The sequence below is a fragment of the Typopeltis vanoorti genome, chromosome 23 (genome assembly GCF_054136105.1).
Source record: "Typopeltis vanoorti isolate ZY-2024b chromosome 23, IOZ_Tvanoo_1.0, whole genome shotgun sequence".
Classification (NCBI taxonomy): Eukaryota; Metazoa; Arthropoda; class Arachnida; order Uropygi; family Thelyphonidae; genus Typopeltis; species Typopeltis vanoorti.
In genome coordinates, this window is record NC_143571.1 from 4085413 (window position 1) to 4102919 (window position 17507).

The 17507-nt window shown below is 34.1% G+C and overlaps 1 protein-coding gene across 1 annotated transcript in view; it reads right to left on the reverse strand.

The window, feature by feature from the left end:
* The window catches only part of LOC150093582 (carboxypeptidase D-like), a 506393-nt gene that overhangs the window by 118858 nt on the left and 370028 nt on the right, over positions 1-17507 (reverse strand). The window contains exon 18 of the mRNA XM_090413049.1: positions 16857-16992. Within this exon, the coding sequence (XP_090269175.1) occupies positions 16857-16992 (136 nt within the window). The remainder of the gene's footprint in view (positions 1-16856; positions 16993-17507) is intronic.

Consider the following 17507-nt stretch of genomic DNA (forward strand, 5'->3'; position numbering starts at 1 on the left):
TCAAGTGTGGTGATGTTTATGTCCACAAACCATGCAGTTACAGCAGAAGCCTTATGGCACAGTGCATTGTCTTATTGAAAGCAACACTGGTCAGTTCCATAGAAATGCCACAAAGTAGGAAGCATTGCATTCTATAGAATATTCAGATATCTCTCGGCATTCAATGTTCATGACATCACAAACAGAGGTCTAAGGCCAAACCAGGAAAAACAGGACCATACCATCACACTGTCATCTCCAAATTTCATACCTGGGATTACGCACTCTGGTAAGAGATGTTTATAGACATCCACCACACAAACCCATTTGCTCCTTAGAGGATGTAGTGTGATCTATTGCATCATAACGCAGTTTTCCAAGTTTCTACATCCCACTGTACATGCTCTTTGCACCACTAAAGATGATGCTGCATGTTGGTTCAGGTAAAGCAGGGTTTGCATATTGCAGTGCTACTGTGGAAGCACATGTTTTGTGCCATGGTTCTAAATGTTTTTGTGCAGATTCATGTTCCAGTCGATGCCCAGATGAATGGCAGTTTTTATATATTGTCCTTCGTAGCACCCTACAGCAGTGTTTCTCAACATGGGGAAATTTGAATATTTTGGGGGACAATTAGAAAATATACATGTACATATTTATATTATATTTTTTTCAGAACTTGGCTGACTATTATGTTAGAAGGGGGGGGGGCATCAAAATCTTTGAGACTTTAAGATATAATCAGATTTTCGAACAATGGCACGGGGGGGTCTCTGCACCCCCTAACCCTCATGTTGTTCAAGGGTCAGCTATATACACTCTGCTTGGAAAGAAGTCAGTGTACATCCCCATGGGCAAGGTGCATCATGCCATTTAACAAATTATGCGTTTGTAGCAGGTATAAATGATGCTTCCAAATCAGTATGACCATGTCTGGGTGAAATGGCTGCAAGAAGGGAACTGATGGAGTTTGAAAGAGGTAGGATGCCATGTTATGGATAGTACTGCAAGTGCTATCCACAGTTGACAACCCACCACGTTCATCAAACATGACTGTAGAGCAGTGTTTCTCAACCTTTTTTGGATCATGCCCCACCTCGCATATATATATATATCCCATACCCCACCTCGTATATATATATATATCCCATACCCCACCTATGTATATATATATATATCCCATACCCCACCTATGTATATATACTATATTCTTACAATAAAGTAAGCTAGAGAAAAATAATTGTTATTAAAGAAAATCACAAGGAATTGAAAATTATTGACCACAAGTTTATTGTCCATTTGCAAGATGAATCTTAAGACTGTCAGTATCTACATTAACATTGTCTTATATGATACAAAAAAAAATGTAGATGTTATATACGTATTAACAACACTAGGCATCAAAAACAAAAAGATAATGTGAAAAGGAAATTATTCATATTTATTAACTGATATATCCATTTATGGATGGACATTCTAAAAGATAGTAAAGTGCACAATGGCTCAATACTTGTGCATGGCAGGGAAAGAAACAAGGCTTCCCAGGTGGTAAACCAGTGAAATCCTTGTTCATTCATTGGTACGTGGAATCTGAGAACCCTCCTACAAATTGGAGAGAGAAATGAATAGATTAAAAATAGCCATATTGGGAATTAGTGAAATGAGATGGAATGGAACTGGAGACTTTTGGAGTAGTGATTACAGAATCATTTATTCAGAACAGCAAAAAAATGGAGTCGCAGTGGTTCTCAATAAGGAATGGGGAAGAAGAATAATCAACTCAGTAAAATGTAGTAGCAGATTGATAATGGTAAAACTAGAAGCAAAACCAACAAATATTATAATAATACAAGCTTACATGCCTACTAGCGACTACAGTAATGATGAAGTTGAGAGAGTTGAATGTTGATGAAGTTGAATATAAATATTGAGAATCTAATCAAACTCACCAAAAAGGAAGATAATCTTATTGTCAAGGGTGATTGGAATGCAGTCATTGGTAAAGGCAAAGATGGTAGAGAGGTTGAAGGTATGAACTTGGATGTCGAAATGAAAAAGGAGATAGACTTTTGGAGTTCTGGCACCAATTCAATCTGATCATTACTAATACCTGGTATGAGGTACCAAAAAGAAGACAGTATACTTGGAAAATGCCAGGGGATATGGGAAGGTACCAAATAGATTATATTATGACAAGAAATAGATTTAAAAATCAAGTAAAATCATGCAAAAGTTACCTGGGAGCTGATGTTGACAGTGACCACAATTTGGTTTTATTGAAATTTAAAAAGCTGTCATAACCAAGGAAAAGGCCAAAATGGAACACAAATAATCTGAAAACAGAGGAAAACCATAGAAACTATAACCAGCACACTGATGAAAGCATTAAAACTGGAGAGAGGGAAAAGAAAAACATAGAGGAAAAATTGACTCATTTGAAGGATACAATCATCAAGGCTGCCAACGACAGCATAGGATTAAGGAACAAACAAATAAAAAAAGCCATGGATCACCCAGGACATTCCAGATCTAATAGATAGAAGGAAATACAAAACCTCCCTAAAGGAAGAAAGCAAAAACAAATATAAACATATAAAAATATAAATAGAAAGTGTAAAGAAGCAAAAGAACAATGGTATACAGAGAAATGTAAAGAAATAGAAGAACTAACAAAGACTGGGAGAATCGATAAAGCTTATAACATTATAAAAGGAGTAAGCCAGCAAAACAAGACAAGAAGTACAATTATCAAAAATAAAAAAGGGGAACATACTTATAGATAAGGAAGAAATTTTGGAAAGTTGGAAGGAGTACTTAGAAGATCTATGACAAGGCTATAGAAAATGAAACAAGACTTGATGTGGAAGAAATTGGTCCAACTATATTAAAAGATAAATTTGAATGAACACTGAATGAATTGTCAACCAACAAGGCACCAGGTATTGATAACATCCCCTCAAAATTAATAAAATACTCAGGAAACATAACTAAATCATACCTTTACTAAGTCATACAGATCATAAAGGATATTTAAGAAATGGGGATCATCCCCAAAGATTTTACACAATGCTCTATCATACCCATTCCTAAAGTAAATAATGCAAATAAGTGTGAAAATCATCGAACAGTAAGCTTAATATCACATGCTTCGAAAATATTATTAAAATTATACAAAAGACTAACAAAGAAGGTTGAAGAATATGTTGGCAATGATCAGTTTGGATCAGGAAACAGCAGTGGACAAGAGAAGCAATCCTAGCCCTAAGAACAGTTATCGAAAGAAGATTTGAGAAGAATCAAAATACTCTGAGAGTCTTTCTTGACTTGGAGAAAGCCTTCAATAGTATTGACTGGAACCAAATGTTTCACCTCCTAAAAACAATAAAGGTATATTGGAGAGATAGAAGGCTCATATTTAATCTTTACAAGCACCAAGAAGCCCTAATAGAAACAGCCAGCAATAAAACAAAAACCGCAATAGCAAAAATACGTAGAGGTGTAAGACAGAGGTGCTCTCTTTCACCCATATTGTTTAATCACTACACTACATTGAAGATGTAATAAATAAATTGAAAGAACCAATAGAAACAGGAATTAAGATAAATGGAACTGATATTAACTGGCTATGGTTTGCAGATGATATAGCAGTTATAGCTGATAATGAAGATAAACTGAAAGTCACCCTGACAAAGAAGGAAGAAATTTTCACGCAGTACAGCCCAAAAATTAATTATAAGAAAATAAAACTATTAATTACAAGTAAAGCAAATCCAATTAAAATAAACCTGGAAATAAATAATAACCTAATACAACAGGTAGACTCTTTTAAATATCTTGGATGTCTTATCACAGAAGATGGAAGAAACCAATAATCAGATATTAAAGCATGAATTCAACAACAGTAGAAACATTTTTACCAGTAAAGGACTTAGCATCCAGCTCAAAAAAAGGATAGTGAAAACATACATATGGGGCATTGCATTATATGATTGTGAGGCCTGGACTCTGAAACAAGACATCAAAAAGTTTGAGGCATTTGAACTTGGGTGCTGGAGAAAGACAATGAAAATTAGTTGGATAGAAAGGAAAAGTAATGAAGTTCCAAATATATATATAGTTATTAAGAGCGGTCATTAATGAAGCACATCAATAAGAGAAGAAAAAGCCTAATCTGTAATCAGTCCCCATTTGAGGCATGGAGGACTGATTACAGAAATAATGGAGGGAACTGTAGAAGGAAAGAGGCCATGAGGCAGACCAAGAATTTTATATATAAATAACATAATGATGCTAACTGGCGCTAAGAGGTATGAAGAGATAAAAAGGAGGTCACAAGATAGGATGTTATGATGTGCTGCTATAATTACCAATCGTCCGATTGATGCACCAGAGAAGAAGATATCGATTTATGCCTTGCTAATGAAGCAGCAGCAATACGATTGCTTTATGGTAGCCTAGTGCAATCAATATAATTGCTTCATGATAGCCTAGCCTGTACACTAATGAATGAATCATTATAAAATTTTTATTTCATGCTAATTAATTAATTTAATTAATAAGTTAATTTTATGCAGTTATGATTTAACACTGCATTTCACGTTTGTTTACATTTCTCTTGACCGTGAATGGCTATGTATGGTCTGTAAGTGATTGTGTGCATAAGTTTTGATAAATTTTAACTCTTTATAGAGATTTGTGTGTACTTTATAGTAGATAAAATAGATTAGTGTCTACATATATTTTATGCAACGTTTTCTTAATTTTTCAATATTTCTAAGCTACGTGGTTTGTCTGCGAGTTTTTTCAAATTGGCGCAAATCTCCAAAAAATTTTCCAATATTTTATTCATAAAAAACTGCACATAAGTGGATCCACACAGTTCTTAAAGGGTCAACTGTATGTATAAAATCAAAAAACATCGAAAAGTGTGGGTGGAAGCTACATAAAAAGGAGAGCTCATGTTTTAACAATATGCTCATATTTTATAACAATGTTATAGCGGAGATAGATAAAGCAAATGGATACACTTTCCTTTTAGCGTTACACAGTAATCAGCATTCATTTTAGACAAATTATGGACACTTCAACTGTGTCAGAAATAATATTTTTTTAAATTTTTTAAATTAATTTTTTTTAATAAGGAAAAATGGATACACCACTGAGCTTTTGTGAGGTATTTGATAGAATGCCACAGGAAAAGATGTTGCAAACAGCCTTCTATTAGATGCATGTATTCACAAGAATAAATAACAATTTTAGTCATGTAATTTTTTAACCAGAAACTAACTGGTCATCATCAGTACATTAGCATAATGACAGTATGCATTTTTACACACTGATTATAAGATTACAATTAAAGCCAAAATTAAAATTAAATTTAGTTAATGAATTGAATGACAGCATATTAAAAAAAAGAAAAGAAAAGGGGTTGCACTTATTGCTTGCATTTATGAGGATGAGACTCTCCCAAATCTTGGTAATAGAGAGGAAGTCATCCTGATTTAATAAATAATTAATTGGAATAATAAATAAATAAATGGAATTGAATAATAAATTCCAATTGAATAAATTTGGGCAGCATATAAGTGCTTCAGCATTCTCTTTATATTGCCACTCAAACATAAACCTGCACTGATGTAGAAGGAGAGTACTGGACTGTAGGATACGTGGTCATTCCCTGCTGGGGTAGACCAGATTTTTCAGGTTTATTGTTGTTGTTGTTGTTGTTGAAAGATTGGCGTTCTTGTAGTAGTTTTTCAACAGAGCATCCTGTTTGGCCACAGTATACAAGTGAAGGCACTCACAATGGAGTGCCTTCATTCAGTAAACACCAGGACGGAGCAGTTATCTTTTTCTGGATGGTAACCGAGAGGAGATTTTGTTGATAGGTAAAAAGGTAGGAACTACATTGTATCTTTTCAGGATCTTAGCAATTGTCTGAGAGATGCCTGCAATGTATGGGATAGGAACTCGATGTAGAGGTTCAAGGTTCTTGGGGATGGGCAAGTAAGTGTCAAAGGATGAATAGGATGGTGCTCAATTCTTGTTGGAGAGCCTGAGAATTGGAGTAGATAATATGTGCTCTGTTAAGCAAAGATTTGAAGATATTTTTTGAGATGGATGATGTGCTGAATCTTGTATGTAGCAGTCTCTGAAGGAAGGTTTATGGTGAAAAAATATATCAAGTATTCCAGAAGGGGTGTATAGGAAAGTAGAATTTCCAGGAAGTCGACACATGGGTGAAGGCTGTTGATTTTAGTTTAAAAGGTAGGCAGAGATACTTCTGAATACAGCCAGATGACAAATACATCATCCATATATCATATCTAAAATCAACGGCTGGAGGTGTTTTGAAGAGAATAGAGATTCCTCAACATGCTCTAAGTAGAAATTGTGAAGTGCATGTGACAAGGGGCTTCCCATAGCAGTTCCTTTAATCTGTTTGTAGAATTGATTTCTACAGATGAAACAGCTTGAGTGCATGATAAACTCAAACCATTTGACTATATCTGGAGGAAACTGCTCTGATGATAGTTGGAGAGTGTCAGCCAGAGGTATACTGATAAATAACGAAGGATATCAAACCTTGCCATGAGGTCTGTAGGCTGAAGGGTTAGATTTTTTATTTATGCCAGAAATTCTGATGAATTGCTCACCATGCTAAGCTAGGCCAGATTTTTCAGGTTTACTGATGTTGATATAAGATTGGAATTCTTGTAGCTGGTTTTCAACAGAAATCCAGTTTGTTCACAGTATGAGCAGAAGCACTCACATGGGGTGAGTATGTATGGGATAGGGACTTGATGTACAGGTTCTGGATTCTTGGGGATTAGCTTGTAAGTATATTGTAGGCATCACTGAGATGACTGCTAAGATTCTGAAAAGATACTATTTAATTCCTATCTTTTTTTTTTCCTATCAACAAAATCTTTTCTTGGTTACCATCCATGAAAGATAAACAGACCCCCCCCCTCTTCCTGGTATTTATAATGCAAGCATCTTCCCTCATACATTAGATAAACAGGATGTTCTGTTGAAAAATGACTGCGAGAACATTAATCTTATATCAATAACAACAAATCTGAAAAATCTGGCCTTGCTAAGCCAGATTACATACACATGATGGTATGCAACAATTGTGTATGTAATCATACTAGCTGGAGTTTCATTTGGTTATTAAAGGCATTAACGTTTTCATCGAGCAATGTAGTCAGCTAATGAAGCAACCTTGACAGAATGAAATTAGACATCAATATAAGAATAAATTGGGAAAAAAAAGTTATTTATAGGAAAACTGTTAATAAAATGTAAGAATAATAATATTCTCAGTCAACTTTTTTTAAGTAACAATCATGTCATCAATTATATACTTCCCTTCAGGGTATGCAGGATGACAATCATATGATGATAACATAATCATGGAAAATTATCATGGAGAAGACAAAATGCTTTGGAGTTTGGTCAGTAAGCTAAGAAATGGTGCAAACAGTACTACAAAAGATATCAAAGATCATAAAGTTAAAATAAATACAAACTGAAAATAATTCTGGATACAACTGAATAACTTCAGTTATATCCAGGGAAAAAAAAAAAAGGGAGAGGACAACAAGGGTTCAGTTATATCTTCTCTACTGCTAAACATGCAAATGTTGGCAGTACACAGTGTCACTAATGGAACCGGGATTGCACAATTCTGTGGGCAGCACAGGCCCATGTGGAAGTTATAACAGTATATATATATATATATATAGTAATTTGTAGTATTAACTCGGTACTGGGATATTTTCATATTTATATATACTGACTATAACCAAGACTAGAATAACCATTAAATTTATTCAAAAAGCAACATGTTTCATCGGATTGTGTGACTTCTTCAGGCGTGGGAACATAGAAAGCAAGTAAACACTATAAGAAACATTGTATCACTATAAAACGACTATTAAATCAGTTAGCTTTGAACTGTTGCTACAGTCCGTGTTGAAGTTCTATTGTTAAGTAGCTGCGTGCATCTGATTTCACGCATATGCCAATATCAGATAGCAGAGCTGAAAGAGTCCGGTAGATTATAGCTGAGGTTATTATTTATGTAATGAGAGTCCACAACAATTTCCTTAGACTCGACTATGCGTCGCTCCACCTCGTCATGGCATATATGAAGGTTTGAGGTTGTTGTCCAGTTTATCTCATGGGCCTTCATCATTTGTGTTTACTGAAAACAGTACATGGCTTGACAGGGCACTTGCTCTAGTTCTTTTGTAGGCAATGTCTCTCTGATGTTCTTCTACACATAGGAGGATGGATTTTTCAGTTTGGCCATAGGATTGCTTCCCGCAGTCACACGCGATTTTGTACACTCCTGGGAATTGTAGATGGTTGTGAGCTTGTTTGTATTTGCTTAAAATCGATCTGAGGTTAGGAAGAGCAGAGAAACAGGTTTTTATGTTGAACTTTCTTAAAATTCTTCTTAGTTTCGTGGAAAGCGAGCTGATATTTGGTAAGGAGATATAACCTTTTGGATTGTCTTGTGTTTCTGAGTTGTTTTGATGGCGGTGGTATAGATGCTTATTAATAGTTTTCGACGAGTAGCCATTACTTGTGAAGGTTCTTTGTAGATGTTGTAGTTCATTTTTTAGATCTTCATCATCTGACAGTATAGATCTAACACAATATGCTAGGGTTGAGATGATACCCACTTTCTGTGCAGGATAGTGATGTGAGGACGCATGCAGGTATCGATCTGTGTGTGTATGTGTGTAGATTTTCTAAAGATTGATATTTTAATAGAATCAGATGACTTAGTAAGTCTTATTTCTAGGAAGGGAAGAGATCCATTTTCTTCAACCTCCATTGTTAAATTGATATCTTGGTGGAAGTTGTTTAAATGATTTAAAAAAGACTGAAGGCTATCGGTGCATGGTCCCAGATAAGAAATATGTCATCTACAAATCTTAGCCAAATTTTTGGTTTAAGAGTAGCTGAGGAGATTGCCTTTTGTTCGAAATCTTCAAAAAAGATTTTAACTAATATAGGAGACAGGTGGCTTCCCATTGCCAATCCTTTATTTTGTTTGTAGATTTTCTTCTCATATTGAAAGTAGCCGGAGCGAACGCAATGTGATAGCATAGAAAACATCTTTTTTGAAATTTTGTTCTTTAAAATATCGAGAACCTCTTGAATTGGTACGTTTGTAAAGAGAGCCACCTCTTCTATATTAGCTAACATCTTTTTTGAAGATTTCAAACAAAAGGCAATCTCCTCAGCTACTCTTAAACCAAAAATCTGGCTAAGATTTGTAGATGACATATTTCTTATCTGGGACCATGGCACTGATAACCTTCAGTCTTTTTTAAATCATTTAAACAACTTCCACCAAGATATCAATTTAACAATGGAGGTTGAAGAAAATGGATCTCTTCCCTTCCTGGACGTAAGACTTACTAAGTCATCTGATTCTATTAAAATATCAATCTTTAGAAAATCTACACACACACAGATTGATACTTGCATGCATCCTCACATCACTATCCTGCACAGAAAGTGGGTATCATCTCAACCCTAGCATATCGTGCTAGATCTATACTGTCAGATGATGAAGATCTAAAAAATGAACTACAGCATCTACAAAGAACCTTCACAAGTAATGGCTACTCATCGAAAACTATTAATAAGCATCTATACCACTGCCATCAAAACAACTCAGAAACACAAGACAATCCAAAAGGTTATATCTCCTTACCAAATATCAGCTCGCTCTCCACGAAACTAAGAAGAATTTTAAGAAAGTTCAACATAAAAACCTGCTTCTCTGCTCTTCCTAACCTCAGATCGATTTTAAGCAAATACAAACAAGCTCACAACCATCTACAATTCCCAGGAGTGTACAAAATCGCATCTGACTGCGGGAAGCAATCCTATGGCCAAACTGAAAAATCCATCCTCCTACGTCTAGAAGAACATCAGAGAGACATTGCCTACAAAAGAACTAGAACAAGTGCCCTGTCAAGCCATGTACTGTTTTCAGTAAACACAAATGATGAAGGCCGTCAACATGAGATAAACTGGACAACAACCTCAAACTTTCATATATGCCGTGACGAGGTGGAGCGACGCATAGTCGAGTCTAAGGAAATTGTTATGGACACTCATCACATAATAACCTCAGCTATAATCTACCGGACTCTTTCAGCTGTGCTATCTCATATTGGCACATGCGTGAAATCAGATGCACGCAGCTACTTAACAATAGAACTTCAACACGGACTGTAGCAACAGTTCAAAGCTAACTGATTTTATAATAGTCGTTTTATAGCGATACGATGTTTCTTATAGTGTTTACTTGCTTTCTATGTTCCCACGCCTGAAAAAGTCGGACAATCCGATGAAACATGTTGCATTTTGAATAAATTTAATTGTTATTCTAGTCTCTGTTATAGTCAGTATATATATATATATATATAGAATGACATATCCTATTATAATGATGGAACTTTAATAAAGTAAAAAAAAAAAAAAAAAAAATTCACAACCTTTCCTCCTTTTCAAGAATGATAACAAATAAACTGTAAATTATATAATTAAATAATAACAAACAAACTTTAATAATTCAAGTCAAGGGACATCCTGCCCCACAATAGTCCAGGACCTCATTACATGCCTGCAGTAAGCATGGTCCAAAATTCCCAATGATCGTTATCATAGAGTTCTGAAAAGAACTCTATGATAACGTACCCTGTAGGAATGCTGATACCATCACAGCAAAAGGAGGTTTTTACATCTTATCTCAGGCGAGCGCTATCTCTGTTTGTTGTTCCTCACACTATGGTGTCTGTTGATTTCTTTCCAAGTAGTGTATGTATGTATATATATATGTTGTGTGTATATATATAAATATATATAATGATATATGATGGGGTTTTAATAAAAAAAAAATGTTTATAAACTCAAAGCAAAACTGTAAATTACACTTGAAAAATTTACAACCAAATCAAAAATTTCATAAATCAAAAATTTACAACCATGTAATGATTTTTTTTTTGGAAACATCCAAAAAATTTTATAACTAAGTCAAAATACAACTTACACTGAATTCTGATTAAAAAAATTAATATTATAACAAAATTTATATAAACATAAATTTTGTAATATCTTCTCATAACATTAACAAAATTCATTTCAACAATATGTTGAAATATAAAATCTGTTAACTTTTTAAATACATGTTTTGCTTTAGTTTGAAAGAAATTCACCAGTATCACTTTTCCATTTTTGTATATATGTCAAAACTAGGTAAACAGTCTATCAATTTATGATATTACAAATCACTAAAAGTTCACCACCACCACCATCAAATTCCTGATATATACCCTCAAGGGGTGTACAGGATATGATAATACTACAAGAAAAATTACATCATTACCAATTTTCCTTCAAATAAGTCTGTTACCTGTCAAGACTACAACATTATCAGATCTTATATTTCTATCTTCTAAGGCACTTTTTCCCGTATCAATCCACCTATCTTCCTCTGGGTCTTTTTCCAACCAACCTGACAGAGAATACTTGTTTTGCTAATCTTTCCTCTCCCATTCTGTTTAAGTGACCATACCACCTGAGATTAGCTATGCTAATGCATTGCTGGATGCTGACAATTTCAAGTTCTTTCCTAATATCCTCTTTAACGTGATATTGCCATCGATGCCATCTGTTAATATCCCTAATCTTTCCCAGGACTCTCATATCTTTGGTTAAGTGTTTTACTTCTGACCCAGCTCTCAGATCTATAAGTTAAAATTGGCTTGAATACTGTCTTGTATATAGCTAATTTAGTGTTTTGGCTAATTTCTCTCTTATTCCATATAAATTTATTCAATTGACTTCCTACCATACCAGCTTTGGTGATTCCATTGTCTAGTTCCATATTTAATTTACCATCTTCACTAAAAATTGTGCCTAAGTAATGTTTTAACGGAAATGTTTTACTTGTTCTATAAGTTCTCCATTTGCAATGCAGTTGATATTTTCAATGTTTCTGCCTATTTTCATTAGCTGTTTTTGTAATGCTGACCTTCATACCATATCTATTACAACAGTTATTCAATTTATTCAGGGAATCTTGCAGACTCGTAGCAGATTTATTTAGAAGTATAACATCATCTACATAAAGCAAAGAACTGACATTAACATCTCCAATTTTGATATAATGTTTAATACCGCTTTCATTCATAACATGATCCATATAGATAATGAATAACAGAGGTGATAAAGTACATCCTTGTATCACACCAGATTTAACATTAAACCACTTTACTGTACTTTTTTCCTTCAATTCTAATTATGTATTCTTTTATTCTTATATATAATTCTAATTATGTATTATGTAATTACATTATTCTAATTATGTACATTATATATTGCTTGATATATAATGCCCCATTAACACCATGTAACTGTAGTGTTTCAAATAGCTTCTCTCTTGGCACCTTGTCATATGTCTTTTCCAGATCTACAAAACTTAAATGCAGATCTTTGTTATACTCGCATGATTTCTTAACTATCTGTCATAAAGTGAAAATCTGATCCTGACAGCCTCTATTTGGCATGAATTCAGATTGTTCTTCACCAAGCTTTTCTACCACAATTCTTCTCAACCATTTCTCAAATATACTTAAATAAATCTTGCCAGGAACACTCAGTAGGGAAATACCTCTATAAATCTCACATTCAATTTTATTTCCCTTTTTATATATGGGTACTATGACAGCTCTACTCCAATCATCTGGAATTCATCCTCTGTTCAGTCCTTCTGAACTATGCAGAGCCACTGTAAGAATTTTATACCTCCATACTTGAGCATTTCTGGTCGAATATCATCTACTCCTGCTGCCTTTCCACATTTCAGGCTTTTTATGGCTTTTTCTACTTCAAGTATGGATATGTATTCCTGACTGCATGCATGGTCAGTGTTTTTTTACCAGTGTGCTGTCATCACTGCTTGTTTCATTTAGCAAATTTTCAAAGTAATTACTCCATACTTCTAGGATATCTTTTTCTCCTGTTTCATGTCAGCTTCATCATCTCTAATTCCTTTTACAGCATTCTATCCTCCATTTCTGAGCTTCTTCAATAACCTCCAGAATATCTTGCCACCTTACTGATATTTATTTTCTATGTTCTTACCAAAGTCCTCCCAGGAATTTTGTTTAGCTAGTTTTACACAGTGTTTAGCTTTCTTACATTTGTCTCTCTGTATTCTCTAAGCGCACAAGCTGACTTATTTGTAGGAACTTTTGATATGCTTTCTTCTTTTCTTTCACTGCCTCTTTAACTTCCTGTGTCCACCATGGAGTTCTTATTTTTCTACTTACAGACAACCTCACCACATGCTTCTCTGGCTGAATCAATCAGTGTTTTTTTTCAGGGCTTGCCACTGAATCTCCTAGGTTTAGTTCCTGTTCTCAAACTCTTTCATTAATTCTTCAATCGTGTTCGTGTATTTTAGTCTGCAGTTCACATCTGAGAGCTGCTCAACTTTTATTCACTTTAAAACTTTGTCACATGTTCTTCTTTTAAATATGACATTCAATTTATCCTGCTCAAGACTAAATTGTGATCACTTCCAATTTCAAATCCTCTGTACACCTGGTGTCCTGAACCAGGGAGAAAACATCACTATCAACAATAACATAGTCAATGAGACTTTTCTTATTCCTTGCCTCTTCTCTCCATGTGAATTTGTGCACATTTTTATGTTGGAACATGGTGTTAATAATAACCAATTAGCTTTGCTCTTTTCTGCAAAGTTTCCCAAAATATTTTTGTATGTCTGACAGTCATTTCCTACTCTGCTATTTAGATCCCCAACAAGGACCAACTTTTCCCTTTTCATTGTGTCAGTTGCTTTTTCTAAAGCATCAAAAAATTCCTCCACTTCTATCTTAGTAGAACCTTCTTTGGGACCATAGGCACAAATAAGTCTCATTGTCCAGTTTCCCATTCTGATATTTGCCCACATCACTCTGCTTGTGACTGCCTGCCATTCAAGAAGATTAGCCTCGTATTTTGTGTTGAATACCATAGCTACTCCTTCTTTTCCTTGATTGTCATTGCCTGAATACAACATTTTGTTTTATTGCTCAAAAAGATCTCACCAGTTTTTGTCTTTTTTGTTTCAGTCACCCCTATTACGTCGATCAGGTACTTATCTAATTCCTCAGCTAGCTCCATTTCTTTGCTATTCAGGCTTCTTATGTTGATAGTACTGATCTTGAACTCTGGTGATGTTAAGTTGGGGGTATGTTTTCCGATTTGTGCCAGTAGCTGACTTTTCGCTGTTCACCCTGGTTCCCTGACGAAAACAATGCGGGCCTTGTTTAACCAGGTAACGCCCCAGCAGTCAGGAAATTTTGTCATGTTGTACCATCATTTTGTATTTTGGTTTAAGCCAATAAGAATACAATTTGGTTGGCTAAATCCCAAATTGCCAGCCCATCCTCATTTGTTCAGTAATATCCAGCAGTAGATACCCAACAGGGTGCACCACGAGAAGGTGAGGATTGGACATTAGGTCAGAAGCCCTGGTCGGTTCTCCTCATTCCTTTAAAGGCTATATGGAGGTCTCCTCTTAGCTTTACAGGTTTGACCCTTAAGCACTACCATTCAAGGATACATAATTCATAACTGAGATTAATATGTAATTAAATCACTCTTTTTTTAGTGATCTAATATACTGCTCAAATAATGAAATTCTCTTAATTATTGGTTGCCCATATATTCTGAAAACAAATATTCTTTCTCTTCTATATACAGTAGCTCTTCAGTTATTAAAAGAAGAAAACCACAATTTGTAGCATACGCAATAATTTCTCGCATTCAAATGAGCAAGAAAGTCAAGAAATCCCAGTGCATTGTAAATGTGTGAACAAAACAGTAATCACATACATGCTATTACATCAATTATACCTTTTTTCCTTCTTTTTATCACTCAGTTAATTTGTTATTTTGGTGTCTCCTAAACTGCCATATCTTAGATTTCATTTGCCTCAGGCACTACTAACTGTATTCAACTCACTTAAAGATAACCATTTCCTTTCAGCTTCATTTCTGCCATCAACCAGTTTTGCTAACCTTTTCTTTTTTCCCTTCTGTATAAGTGACTCTCACCTAAGATTAGCTCTGCATTATGGAACACTAAAACTATTGGTGTGAAGTCAACGGTTTCTATATAAAGTAGACAGACTAGTTGTGAAGTTACTTCAGCTCATATTTATGCTTGAATACAGGATTCATCAGAAATATAATTTCTTGTCAGGTATAATATATATTCTGGATTGAGTGTTCAAAATCAATTTAAAATTACATCTCTCAAAGACTAGAAATGAGACACTTTATCTAGAAATTGCAGACATGGACAACTTCTGAGGAAAATTAGGAAAGTGAACAAGTGGCATCAGTGACATAATCATAAAGGAACCTCTCCCATTCTGAAATATGTCACACATCCCTCTACTCAAAATTGGTTCCTATTTAGTAAGGTTATTTTCATATTAGTGGTGAATACTATAATACCTTCCTTCTTTCCTTTATCTCTCTTGCCTGAATAAATCACCTTATTAAGAAGTATCAACTTGTTGCAGTCTTTTCTGTTTTAATAATACCAATTACAGCAACATACTATTTTTCCTTTATAATTCCTCTGATTGCACTTCTTCAATTCTGTAGTTTTTGGTTGTTCCAGTATGCTTCCCCCCCCCCTTTCTCAACATGGAATAAGGAAGGTGAAAATAGATATCATGTCAGAAACCAAGGTCTATTCTTAATATTCCTTACAAGTGTGGACATCCCCTCTCAACAATCTGGCTTTGTTTCTTAAGTAATCTCTATACAATACAGTAACTCTTTAATATAGTTTCCTTATTCAAATCAATAAAAAAATTAAATTTTTTTATAACTTTTGAGTTTTTAAATAAGATGCTAGCAAGATTCCAAAGACAACTCAATCTCCTGGTAGTTGTTGGGTGTACCTATACGCAAAATTTTCACAGTTGATATTACATCAATGTAAATAAGAAATGAAATGGATAAGATATAAATATTATATTCTTATAATATTTATAAGAAGTTTCAATAAATTTATAAGTCAGATTGCAACATTTAAAAAAAGTAGCTATGCATCATAATCTTATGTCTTCAATGCAAGTGGTGTTCATTAAATGTAGCAAAAGCATTTGAAGATACCACTCAGCATCTGCAGAAATAATACACATTCACCCTATTATTTTCCAAAATCCTAAATGTTACCCTTATCCATTTCTTATTTACGCTGATATAATATCAACTGTGAAATTGTTGCCTATAGGTACACTCAACAACTACCAGGAGGTTGAGTCTGGGTAGTGACCCTTCCCATAATGCACAGCATTATACATGCCAGCAAGGATATGTGCTTTGCATTATGGGATACTAAGGCAAGGGATGTGAAGTCATTAGCTTTTATATACGAGTTGCCCCAGTCCTGAAAATACTTCAGGTGCAAACGTTGTTTGCTTACACTTAGATAAAGGATTAAACCAAGTATATAATTTCTTGGTATCTTTAATTTACCTTTATATTATATTGGATACTTAGAGCAACTTGCAGTATTGCTGCCCTCAGTCAAATGTTCGCAGCTTACTTCACCACAAAAAAATAACTACATTTTGTTTAACATAAAAAAGAAACTACTTATAACAGAAAGGGAGGAATGAAGGCACACAATAAAAGTTTGTTCAAGAAGTTAATTCATTCACACACTTTTGTTTGTTTATACTTGAATAATACATATGAATACAAACAAGAATATATGTAATTTAATTTTCCACAAACATGAATATACTTACCATAAAATAAAGTATCAAAATCAATGTTATTTTGATTTGATTTGTGAAAAGCTGCATTACAGTCAAATTTTTGAGCAGCTGCTGCTTCATCAGGATTCAGAAGAGGTGCAATATGTATTCGTGTTCTTTTAATCAACTAAAGAAAAAGAAAGTTTTTCTTTATAATACCTAAAGCAATGCAAAAAGCAACTCCAAAATTAATAAATTTTTTTTCAAGTTTTAAATTTTAAATACAAGTGTGTTTTTTTTACTATTCATGGTTCAGCAACCATAAATGAAATTATTTTAAACAGAAAAACTAATGCTGATATTTTATATTTGGTAGGCTATGCAGGGACATGCTTATAAAATATTAAACATGGTTAATATTACTTATTCAGTATTTTTTTTTTTTGTAAGGTAATACAAATTAATTAATGAAGCTAATATAAGAATAATATGAACGAACTTAATTTAAAGCAAGGAAATGTAATGGTACCTAACAATAAAATTAAAATAAAATAAAATACAAAATAGCAAGAGATGAGGGCGCTAGTGGGTCAGGCGCTACGAACGTGCTTTGAAGAGCTCCTGATTCAGATAAGTTTTACTAGGAATAATTAAGTATATATGCGTAATTGTTTAAGTAAGAGCGGCTGTAAACGTTGTACG